The sequence below is a fragment of the Camponotus vicinus genome, unplaced genomic scaffold, assembly GCF_025532165.1.
Source record: "Camponotus vicinus isolate PSW18456_S1 unplaced genomic scaffold, iyCamVici1.0 SCAF_4, whole genome shotgun sequence".
NCBI classification, from domain to species: domain Eukaryota; kingdom Metazoa; phylum Arthropoda; class Insecta; order Hymenoptera; family Formicidae; genus Camponotus; species Camponotus vicinus.
In genome coordinates, this window is record NW_028141976.1 from 9,300,185 (window position 1) to 9,312,936 (window position 12,752).

At 29.5% G+C, this 12,752-nt stretch overlaps 3 protein-coding genes across 6 annotated transcripts; all 3 read left to right on the forward strand.

Moving 5' to 3' along the window:
• Positions 1–63: 63 nt before the first annotated feature.
• On the forward strand, positions 64–3,813 carry LOC145970365 (uncharacterized). The gene is made up of 3 exons (XM_083097092.1): positions 64–2,858; positions 3,110–3,580; positions 3,768–3,813. The coding sequence occupies exon 1, from the start codon at positions 77–79 to the stop codon at positions 2,174–2,176; it is 2,100 nt and encodes a 699-aa protein (XP_082953218.1). The 5' UTR covers positions 64–76; the 3' UTR covers positions 2,177–2,858; positions 3,110–3,580; positions 3,768–3,813.
• Positions 3,814–3,922: 109 nt separating this feature from the next.
• Positions 3,923–4,917, forward strand: LOC145970416 (uncharacterized). The gene is made up of 3 exons (XM_083097214.1): positions 3,923–4,126; positions 4,424–4,595; positions 4,662–4,917. The coding sequence occupies exons 1-3, from the start codon at positions 3,977–3,979 to the stop codon at positions 4,889–4,891; spliced, it is 552 nt and encodes a 183-aa protein (XP_082953340.1). The 5' UTR covers positions 3,923–3,976; the 3' UTR covers positions 4,892–4,917.
• A 3,903-nt stretch (positions 4,918–8,820) lies between these two features.
• On the forward strand, positions 8,821–12,695 carry LOC145970419 (uncharacterized). Of its 4 annotated transcripts, none has more exons than XM_083097217.1 (6): positions 8,821–9,397; positions 9,966–10,219; positions 10,862–11,258; positions 11,437–11,569; positions 11,640–11,818; positions 11,925–12,695. In XM_083097217.1, the coding sequence occupies exons 3-6, from the start codon at positions 11,139–11,141 to the stop codon at positions 11,961–11,963; spliced, it is 471 nt and encodes a 156-aa protein (XP_082953343.1). In that variant the 5' UTR covers positions 8,821–9,397; positions 9,966–10,219; positions 10,862–11,138; the 3' UTR covers positions 11,964–12,695. The 4 variants fall into 4 exon arrangements, with proteins under 4 accessions (XP_082953343.1, XP_082953346.1, XP_082953345.1 ...); XM_083097220.1 differs by having other exon boundaries at positions 10,948–11,258; XM_083097219.1 differs by having other exon boundaries at positions 9,966–10,207.
• Positions 12,696–12,752: the final 57 nt, after the last annotated feature.

Below are 12,752 nucleotides of genomic sequence, written 5' to 3' on the forward strand. Positions count from 1 at the left end.
AAAAGCAGCAAAAGCCTTCCAGAAAATCTTCTGAGATAGCAGATTCGTGCAGAGAATCAACGATATATACGTAACTATGAAACCATTTAAATGTTCCATCTCGAGAAAATGTTTTCACAAATTATCCATTAAACAACGGAAAAGAATTATGTCTGAAATTAAAAATAATTTACATTACAAAGAATCATTACAAAATTGTGAAAGACAACAATTTAATGTTAAGGATATTCCATGTACCTCGAGTTCTTTAGATGCGGAATTAAATTCAGTCAATCTTGAAAATATTTATAGTAATACACTTTCTACAAACGTGGAGGATAATAGTCTTTCTAATGATAGTGATTCATCATCTTCTCTTACAAGTAATACATCCTCAGTTGAGTCATCATTTCAAGAAAGATTGGCATCTTGTTTCATAAAAAATAATTTAAATCATGTCCAATGTAACAGTATTCTGTCACTTCTTCGCACACATCCTTGTTTTGAAAACTTACCGAAAGATGCAAGAACACTTCTAAATACTCCTCGAGATAAAATTGCTATCTTCAAAGTAGAACCAGGTGAATACGTTCATTTTGGAATAGAAACAAAAATTTCTCAATTTCTTTCACATTTTCCAACTGTATCCCTTCCTGATCAATTAGAAATAGATTTCAATACTGATGGTTGCTATGTAGATAGATCAGGAAGCATTCATATTTGGCCAATACAATGTAGAATTGCGAATATTAAACTCGCAAAGCCAATAATAGTAGGAATATATCGTGGTACTGTAAAACCATATGATCCAAATTTATTTTTTGAAAAGTTTATTGCTGATATTAAGAAAATATTAGTAAATGGAGGTATAATTTTCAATAATATTAAATTACCATTACGTTTAAGGTGTTTCATAGCTGATGCACCAGCTCGTGCTTTCATCTTGAATCATCGAAGTCATATTTCTAGCCAACCATGTTCAAAATGTAAAGTTTCTGGTGTACGATGTAAAGGAAGATATGTTTATTGTGGTAGTAAGCATTCTCTTCGCAGCGATAAAGAATATTTTCAATGTATAGATGAAGATCATCATAAAGATGGCCAAAGTCCACTGTCTATGTTACCGATGGGAATGGTATCACAAGTTCCCTTTGAATATATGCATCTTGTGTGCCTAGGAGTCATGAAAAAATTGTTATCTGCATGGGTACATGGAAAATATTCACGCTTATCGAAATTATCAGCAAAATCCATCTGCACTATATCTAGACGATTAAACATACTTACAGCATATTGTCCATCTGATTTTGTAAGACGTCCTAGATCACTCGATGCATATACAAAATATAAAGCAACAGAATTTCGGCAATTTCTTCTATATGTAGGTCCAGTTGTAACATACGGTATTCTTGATGAACAAGTATATACACATTTTTTATTTCTGCATGCAGCAATAAGAATTTTAGCCTCGACATCACCATCAGATATGTATTTAAATTTTGCAAACCTTGCGCTGCAAAAGTTTGTTAACAGATGTGAAAATCTTTATGGTTCAATATTTAATTCTTATAATGTGCATGGTCTTCTTCATCTTACCGATGACGTGCGACGATTAGGTCCTCTCGATTCATTTTCTGCTTTCCCCTATGAGAATAATATGATGATTTTTAGAAAATATTGTAGAAAACCTGGTCTTTTTCTTCAACAAATTGCAAATAGGATGGCAGAAATAGAAGCACGTACAATAAATCAGTCTATAATAATTATTGATTCCTCAATTCATGTGTCTATACAGCATCATGCTGGCCCTCTTCCGTGTAATTTTGCTAATTTCTCTCAATATCGTAAAATTACGTTTAATGGCATATTGCTTAGTTTAGATAACCGTGATAATTGCTGTATGTTACATGATGGAAGTATTTGCATTGTGTTGAATATTCTTATGTCTAATAGCTCATATTATTTAATAATGAAAAAATTTTTAAACATTTGTGATTTTTATGATATTGGTATCTCTTCTTCAAAGTGCCACGTTTTTAAATGTTCTACGTTAAATGATAATATTTTTTCAGTACGTATAAATGAAATCCATACAAAATGTTATAAAATGCCATTTTGGGATTGCAGTGATAATGAAAATTATTCAGAGCCTTCTCAATATATAGTAGCTACTATCATACATAATGATAGAATTTAAAATTTATATTTTCATATAAAAAATATTAATGCAATTATTACTGTAAAATAATATAACTTAAACAAAAATTAAACAAATGCGTTTTTTACTTTTTATCATTTTTTTTTAAGTATTTTTTCAATTTGAAATTGAAGATGTTTTTATATTTACGTTTTAAGTTAAATTAATTAGTTTTTCATGTAGAAAAAAGTGGATTTTTCATTATAGTTTGCAATAAAATTTTATAAAATACAATTTTAATATAATTTTATGAAAAATTTATGAAAAATTATATGTAATAAATCGCGAAAAAAATTACCCGATCTAGCAAGTAAATAAAGAATAATAAAAAAGCAAAAGATAAAAGTTTTTATACATATATAAAAATTATATTATTTCTTTTTTATGTTTACTATAGAAGAGTTCTATACTGCTTATATTTTCTTCTAACAAAATTTTATTATTTGTTGTTGCCACTAACATTCTTATTCTTTTTCTTTTTGTTTCTGGATTGTCATCTTACTTGGACATTGACGAGATAAAATTAGTTCAACACTAGTCATTGAGCGCTCAATGACCGGTCATTCCTGATTTTTAAACTCAGACTAGATCTAAGAGAATACATCAATTACGTGAACAGCTGTTTATTGAGCGCTCACAAAACTAATATATTCTACCATTAAATATATTCTACAAGATGTGTGTATGTATAATATATATATTTAGATTTATATATGTTTAATATATAATTTATTAATTTTATTACTAATTGTTTACATTATTACAATTTTTAAAAAATGAATATAATCTTATTTCTATATACATTTTAGTTTTCTCGTTATTTCGTATTTAATTTGTTTATAAAATAATAAGATAAAAAATAAACATGAAATAATTCATGTTATATTTTAGTATGCATATAAAATTTTATAAAATATTTACATATTGTTATAGAAAAATGGCTACATCACCAAAAAAGGATCGCCCAAAAAGATCGATAACAAAACCATTAAGATACCAAACTACTTCTTCTGATGAAGCTGAACATGGATCTATGACTAATGAAAGGCAACAAAAAGGAATTGAAGAGGACGTCAGAGAATTAAGAGAAATTTTTCATAATTCTTCTTATAATAATCTTTATAATACTTCACAGACACACCATAATTTTCCATATGAATTACATCAGCATACACAATATGAACCAGCACAAATACATAATCAATACACACAATTACAACCAATTACTTCTACACAATCATACTCACATGCTACAACTTCATTTACACAACACATACCTACATACACCACACCATCATCAAATCAATATATTTTAAATAATGCAAATAGAAAGTTTCAGGTTCAGTCCTCAGATATAGATGAACGCAGTACACAAAACATGATAGAACATAACATGGAGAATCGGTGAGTACATATACATATAATTACGATTGTTACAATAATTATTAAACAATAATATTAAAAAAATTTTTAATTTATTTATTTAGAAATATATTGTTATTAATAAATAAATATATTTCCAAGTAAATAAATCTAATAATATAAAAAAATATATATTTTTATATTTACAAATGCAAATTAAATGTTACAGCCAAATGAGGGAACAATTCAACCGCATAGAGACAGAACTAAAGAAAGCCTCACATCCCTATAAGACACAATATTCCTAGAATATTGTATAAATATTATTAAAAATTAATAATATTTATACAATATTCTAGGAATATTGTGTGCTTATAGGGATGTATCATGTTTTAATATTATATTAATTTCATATATACAATACAACTTTGCAGGAAAATGTACAACATTATGGAACGCATTTTAAAATGCGTGCAAACGAAACAAGATCGACGACGAGCAGTACAAAAACCGATGTGCTTACCTATCTCAACTGAACAAGAGATGCAAGCGTTTGAAGTAATTGACGAAAATATATACGAAGAAGTAGTAAGTTAATGAAAAAAATATTCATACTATAGTAATATTTTAGTAAATCTTAGAAGAAATTATACAATCTAATAAATAGAATAAATATAATAAATAGAATAATATACATAAATATATATATAAGTATGTATCTTGTATGTTTATATATATATATATATATATAAGAAAATGTATATAAGAAAAATTGTCCTTATATATATATATATATATATATATATATATAAGGACAATTTTTCTCAAACAAGTTATTCATTTGTACTGGTTCATATTGTGCTTTTATAATGTATTTTAATGTAGGTTGATTATCTACAATACGTGGGAGGATTCTCAATTAAGGAAGCGGTCAATCTAGCTTTTAAAGAAGTTATAAAAGATAATGTTACAACCGCATTTACTTGGTTTGGCCGTGAACAAGGCCAAACTGTTCTACGGTCTTTGTATAACACGCGCATAGTACAAGCAATTTATGGTAAATAACTCTTTAAAATTATACACATTATTTTTTATCGTTAATACAATACAAGGATATCTACAGATGCCGTTTGCAATAATCGCAATTTTAATAAACCAACCCGGACTGAATTTCAAGCATATATGCGAGAAGCTTTACGGTCAGCGAAGCAGCGGCATCGCACAAGTATTCGCCCACTGCAGAATAAACAACAAAATGTGAGAACAGCACGCAATTACTGGAATGACAATCCAGAAAAAGAAAATGACGTAGAAATAGAATCTGATACTGGACACGACAACGAAGATGAATAATTTCTGTAAGTAAAATATTAATTTTCACACATTTATAAAGTGTAATAGATTGAAATTCTATACTATAAAATTCTTTCTTTTATTAAAAATTAATACTTGAATTATTTCCTTACAAAACGCAAATTCTCTCATAGAAATAATAATTTTTTTTACTATAATTATCATTTACTACAATAATCTTAATTCTTATTACATCTATTATTCTTTTCATTGTAATTTTTTTCTTTTAATAAATTTACTGATCGATTTTTATTACACGGACATTTAATAGAAATAATTTGAACTATTTCTCCAATAATTATTATAATCTTTATTGCTATCCCATTAAAAATTTTCTACTATATTACTAAAGAAAATCATTTAAATAAATTAACTATTAAATGTATATGTCATCAATGAGATATTGAAGATATGAATATTCAGACTATAAATATTGAATTTGAATCCTACATTATTCCTCCCAATGAATTAAAACTTAATGCATTTCGTCTTTTAAATACAGATAATCGCTATATTCTTTAATTTTCCTATTCGAATTCTAAAATACAAATTTTTTTATTACATAACAGAATATGTTTAATACCTTGCTTCTCCTCGTTGTCAGTTACAGATGCTGCTTGCGGAGGATGCAAAATCTTGATGTGAGCTGCAAGTTTGCCAGGGCCACTTGATGGTAGCGTGCTACCTTCAACGTCCTACAAAATAAATAAATATATTTTGACAACTTTTCAATAATCTATTTTGACCGCATAAAATGCAATATAGAAGATCATACAAAAAAAGATAAGTATAACAAAAATAATATATATATATATTTTTTTTCCAAAAGATATAATTTATATAATAAAATATGATTAATACCTTGCTTTTTCTCGTTGTCAGTTACAGATACTACTTTTAACTTCGAAAGTCGCAGAGTCTTGTATCCTGCTAGCGAGTTGCAAGCCCGCTTGAGTTGAGCCCGAAAGAGTTGAAACGTTGAGAGTAACGTGTTTGCTGTTAAGCCCGTGTACTACGTATTGTGGACGCGAATTGGATTGGCATTGCAAATTACGACTTGTAAAAATAGAGAGCCACTTATTCTATGGCTGCGTTCCGTTTCACACAGGGTGCATCCAGAAGCACAACCGCTCACTGAGCGGCTAAGTAGCACTCGAATGTGATTGGTGAATTCAAAGATAGAAACCAATCACATTCAATTGCTACTTAGGTCCATATTCTGAATCCTCTTTTATCGATAAAAGTGCCTCTAAAAGTGGCTTATAGCCAATCAGAAGGCTTATAAGCCACTTTTAGAGGCATTTTTATCGATGAAAGAGGATTCAGAATATGGACCTTAGCTGCTCAGTGAGCGGTTGTGCTTCTGGATGCACCCACATTATGCACAGAAAATCTATAATATATGTAACATATACTATAGATTTTCTGCGCATAATGCATGAAACGGAACGCAGCCTATGCAATTCAAATCCGAGGCTGCCTCATCTTGATTGGTTGAATTCCGATCCGCAATGCCAATCCAATCCGCGTCCGCAATACGTAGTGTGACACGGACTTTAGAATGCTAACTTCAGCGTTCGAAGATGCGGTTATTTTGGCTTAATTCCAATACTTTAATTCGTTATTATGATCGAAAGCATAAACTTTTGTATAACGCATAAGGAATGAACCAATTAGAATCCTTCATTTCTATCTCCAAAACGGAAATGAAGGACTCTGATTGATTGATTCCGCATTCATGCATTATGCAAAAGTTTGTGCTCCCGCCCTAATGTCTTTCCAGCTGCGTTCAGAAATCCTACTCGTGGGGTAGAGTAATATTTAATCTACCAATCGGAATCGAGAAATGTTTGCTCCTTTTGTCCTGATTGGTCGATTTGATGTTACTCTACCCTGCGGGTAGGATTTCGGAACGCGCCTCTGAAAATAGTCGAGTTCGAATCAAATAATAGCTGGACACATCGCGTCTAATTATTTGTATACATCATGAATTGTTTTTTGGAGGAATGTTATTTCGGAGCTTGTTTGATCTTTTGGATTTGTCATTATTAAATTTTGTTTGGTGTTAATACGCATACTAATAAGGATTACACTATATATGTGCATAGTGTATGTATTCCGGAATTCACTGTCAATATAGAAAATCTATAGCATGTAATGTAAATTATAGCTTTTCAGTATTGGCAGTAAATTTCGGAACACAAACTTCATATTAAAAATATTTATATTATGTATATTATAATATATGTATACGTATGTGTAAATTGTTTTATACTTATAAATATTACTTATAAATAATTTTTAAAAATAATACATATTTTTATATTTAAAATATATCTGCAAAATGTGATGTAATTTTTAAAATTTAATAAAGTTTATGTGTAAAATATTAATTATATATCTTTCTGTTTTCTAAATATAATAATAATAATAATTAATTAGTATTGATTAATGTGATATTTCTTATTGTTTTTCTGCTGCATTTTTGCTATCACATTGTGACAATATGCTATGCTCGATTTTTGCTGCGTTTCTGCTTTCAACAGCTGGTAAAATAGGTCGTGTTCTATTCTTGCCGTATTTTCACCATCATGATGTGACAGCAGATCATGCTCGATTTTTGCTGCGTTTCTGCTTTCAACAGCTGGTAAAATAGGTCGTGTTCTATTCTTGCCGTATTTTCACCATCATGATGTGACAGCAGATCATGCTCGATTTCTGCTGCGTTTCTGCTTTCAACAGCTGATAAAATAGGTCGTGTTCTATTCTTGTCGTATTTTTACCATCATGATGTGACAGCAGATCATGCTCGATTTCTGCTGCGTTTCTGCCGTCAGTATTGGATATGATAGATTTTGCTCGATATTTGTTACATATTTGCTGTCATGACATAATAATAAACAATGTTCGATTTTTGCTGCATTTTTATTAACATATTATATTGGCAAGACGTGCTATCAGAAATTAAGCTTAATGAGGACGCAGCAGATCGGAATCTGCTGCAAAGTCATGATTGAATTTGCTGGCATACTGCTGGCATACTGCTAGCATTTTGCTATCTAGAAACATGATCTGCCGGCTCAATTAATATCGACAGAAATGTAGCAGGAAACAAGCAGTTTCTGCGTCATAATATGCTACAAAATATCTTACAAAATTTAAACAGAAATTCTTGACATAAGAACAGTAGATTTTAAGCATTATGTGTTAGCACAATATGTCGACAGAAATTAAACTAAAACTGAGCATAACATGAAATCATGCTATATTGATAGAATATCGTCAGAAATCGAGCTAATCTGTAAACACGGCGTAACGGCAGAAACGCGGCAGAAATGGAGCATGCACTGCCATTTCAAAAGTAACAGCAAAAACACAGCAGAAATACAGCATAGTTTGTAGTCATAAAATAATAGCAAAAACATGATTTATTTTATATATAATAAGACTTATCTTCTTTTAAATGTAAAATACGATAATATATATGATTTAATATTAATAAATTAATTAATTTTTTTCTCTCGCTTCTATTTTAAAATTAGTAAATTAATTATTAATTAATAATTTATTGATTAATGAATTAATTTTAAATTAAAAGCGAAAGAATTGGAAAGAATTGATTATATTTTATATACAAATTATTCAACAATTATCCAAAAAACTATAATCCAAATAACATCAAGGTCTTGTAGAAATCTAAAAGATATCTCATTAAAGAAATTTTTAAGATATTTCTAAAAGATATCTAAAAGTCATTTAAAAGATGTCTAAAAAGATTTTGTTAAAGATGTCTTTGTAGAATTTCTAAAAGATATCTGTAGACATCTAAAAAGACATCTTAGGCTGCGTTCGGAAACATCACCCGAGTGCCCCCGGGTATCATTTTATCCTTGTTTGTTAAACAAGGATAAAATTATACCCGGGTACACTCGGGTGATATTTCCGAACGCAGCCTTAAAAGACATCTTTCCTCCTTTTACCTGGGCTGTGTTCCACTTAACGATCGCAACGCTCGCAGAATCATCTTATCCTTGTTGTTCACTAAAAGTTAAACAAAGACACATCATGTTTACGAGTGCCGCGATCATTAAGTGGAACGCAGCCCTGATTGGTCAATCAAACGCTTCAGAGCATCCAGAGCGTCTTCCCGACCGCATCTTTTATATATATATATATGTGTATAATGGCGGCGGTGCCAGGCCTTGGACGGGATCGGACGTGATTTCCGTGCTTCCGTGCTCTACGTGAGCCATACAAATTTTCTGCGGCTTATACCGCCATTGAATTTCGGTTTGGTGGAAGTTGAGTACGAATGAGTACGAATGAGCGCAAGCTAAATCGTTTGCGGAGATCATGAAAATGACGAATGTTCAAGAGGGAATTATCGTTCGATGCATACAGCAACTCGGCGAAATCTTGAGAGATGTTAAAAATGCGGCTGCGACTATAAGTGATCCGATTTTGAAAGAAACAATGGAAGAAGCCTCAACTGCAATTGAACGCGAAGTATAAAATAATTTAAATGTCTAAAAGACATTTTAAAAAAGTCTCTCTTTTTAATAATTTTTTATTTTCACATCGTAAATGATTGGCAAGTCAAGTGTGACTTATATGTTTAAAATATATTATAATTATATATTTTTGTTTATATATTTAATGTCTTAACAAGATATATTGTGTGTGTGAATATGCAGTACATGTTCTATCTTATAATTTGTAGTGAAAAAGGTAAAAATTTTATGAATGTGAAAAATGCTTATTTTACAAAAGTTGTTCAATTTTTTTCGGTATATTTACAAATCTAACACTTGAAACTTATAATTTTCTGTTTTTCCTTCGTACAAATTGAAAAACATACAAATATAGAAAATATGCAATATATATATATATATATATATATATATATATACAGTATATATACAATAATAAACTTATTTTAGAAAATTGTACTAAAAAAATCTTTAGGATATTCTCTCTTTTTATCTAAAATTTTTAACAAAAATGTTCAGCAAATTTTTTATAAGATTCGAAATAGACATTCCGTGATATATATCTTCAATTTTCATTTTCATAGATTGCATTCTCAACAACCATCATTCGGTCCTGCTTGCCGTTTGGCAAAACGGTGGTTATCAGCACAATTGTTAGATGATACTCACGTATCGGAAGTTGTAATTGAATTGCTTATGACGTCGATATATTTAATGCCAGAACCTTATAAACCAGCTCAGATGCTGCAAGTGGCATTTCTATGATTTCCAGAAGTTGTTGCAAGATCTCATTGGAATACTGATCCTGTCATCATTAATTTCAATGGTGAAATGATTAGTAAGTTTTGATATATTTCCAATTTTTCATTACTGTAAAAATTTTTGCAAATGAATCATTATAAAATAATTATTTAAATAATTAATTAAATTACTGAAATAATTGATAAATTTTTCTCTTTTTCTTTTTTTACCCGGAAAATTTATTATATATTCTATTTATTATTCTATTATTTATTATATATATTCAGATATATAAAAAGATAAACAGAAATGAAATCTCTTTTATTCCAAATTTATCTATGTGTAATTGCTTTTAAATTTATTTACATTATATATATATATATATATATATATATATATATATATATTTATATATATATATATATATTAATATATTACGGGATCAATTAAAATAATGTATTCGACCAAACTAGCCAGAAATTTTTGTTTATTAATACGACGTTTCGACCATATGGTTGTGGTCCTTATCAAGTATATACTGGAATAAATTAATTATAAATCTTTATTCCAGTATATACTTGATAAGGACCACAATCATATGGTCGAAACGTCGTATTAATAGACAAAAATTTCTGGCTAGTTTGGTCGAATACATTATTTTAATTAATCCTTTGATTAATTGACTAGCGATATTAAGACATTTTATATTTTTAATATATTACATTAAATTTTTTTCCAGATGAAGAAATCTCCGCCGTAGAAACATTATTTAATACAACTCGCGCTTCGTTACCACCCGTATTCATATCTACCTCTTATCAACAGAAATCCTTGTGGACAAGGAGAGCGCCATCAGTTGATTTTAAATCGTATGAGTGCACTCGCGAAGGAATCATTAAGATTATTTGACAATCTATTGTTCGATAATATGGATATAAAACCTATATTTCGCCCTTCACTACAAGAATATGACTGTTTGTTATATCTAAAGTCAAATATGAATCCTAGAAAACTGCATGTGGTCGATGTATCCAATAATGGAAATCGTTGATCTGCATCTGTATAAAGCGCATTCACTTCAAAAAATTCCAGTCATAGACTTTGATCCTGTGCAATGTTTCCTGAAAGATCTAAGAGTTAGTATTTGAAATAATTAACAATCGATTGTATTGTTAAATTGTATGAATGAGTTTATGCACGCTTTAAAAACAAAGAAAGAAAAAAAATTATATATTTGTATTATCATGATTGACGCTACTGCTATATCTAAATCTTTTTTTGTATTCTACATCTATTTTTCTTTTATTTCTCCAGGATGGTTACGATACCTTATTCTTCCATGACACTTATAGTGGTATAGTGATTGGGGTTCTGTTGAAACCCGCTGTTTTCGAGCGCAAGGATTTTAAAGTGGCAGATGTTAATTGTAGAAAACTCGACAGCAATGGTAAACTTGTTTTAAATATATCGGCATGTGAATAATATTTCTTTTTAACACAATTAATATTGATTTGCAGTTGCTTTAAAAGGAAGAGTCGCGTTGCAAATGAATAGTAATGAATTGCTGATAACGGAGCTGGTTCTCAAGAATATGTTAACAGTTTTACAACCAGCAGAAATAGTAGCGCTGCTATCAGCACTGATCTTTCAACAACGCACAGATTCAGAACCTACACTCACACCAAATCTCGCTAATGTACGTGTCATCAATTGTCTTTTTTTTAATTAATAAAGTTTAAAAAAAATTACATATCGAATAATTAAGAGCATTGGAAAGCTAAAACAATGTTTTTTTTTTCCAGGGTTGTGGGATAATGAACAAGGTGCATGCGGAACGTTAGAGCAGCAATATCAATTGTCGACTATACCGTCATTGAATTTCGGTTTGGTGGAAGTTGTCTACGAATAGGCGCAAGCTAAATCGTTCGCGGAGATCATGAAAATGACGAACGTTCAAGAGGGAATTATCGTTCGATGCATACAGCAACTCGGCGAAACCTTGAGAGATGTTAAAAATGCGGCTGTGACTATAAGTGATCCGATGTTGAAAGAAAAAATGGAAGAAGCCTCGACTGCAATCAAACGCGAAGTATAAGATAATTTAACTTTTTGAAATAGAAAAATGCATTTCTTTTATAAAAATAATGAACTGAATATACGCACATTGTTGAAAACGTAATCTATTTGTAAAAAATATCTTGTCCACAAGCATATACAATACTTCAAAATATTAATAATTTTTTGATAATAATTGTATAATAAAATGTAACTTTATAATTATAATTAAACGACATATTATATTTTGTATATGTTTGCAAATGTTCAAATGCTAGCAGTAAATAACTCGTAGTAATTCTATAGTTTTTTAAGATATACTTAATTTTTTCAAACAAATTATGTTAATTTATAATGCTTATTTGTACAAATATTATTTTATTTCTGTCAACGACATTACAATGCACGTTGATCTGGATTGTTAAGATTTCCCTATGTGTATGATATTCCCTTGATCTTTATTCAATAATTATTTGCAACAGCTCTTTTTAATTAATAAAATTAATATTGTCATGCTATACATATCATTTATTTTCCCAATATCGATTTGTCTATTCAGATATCTTTAAGACATC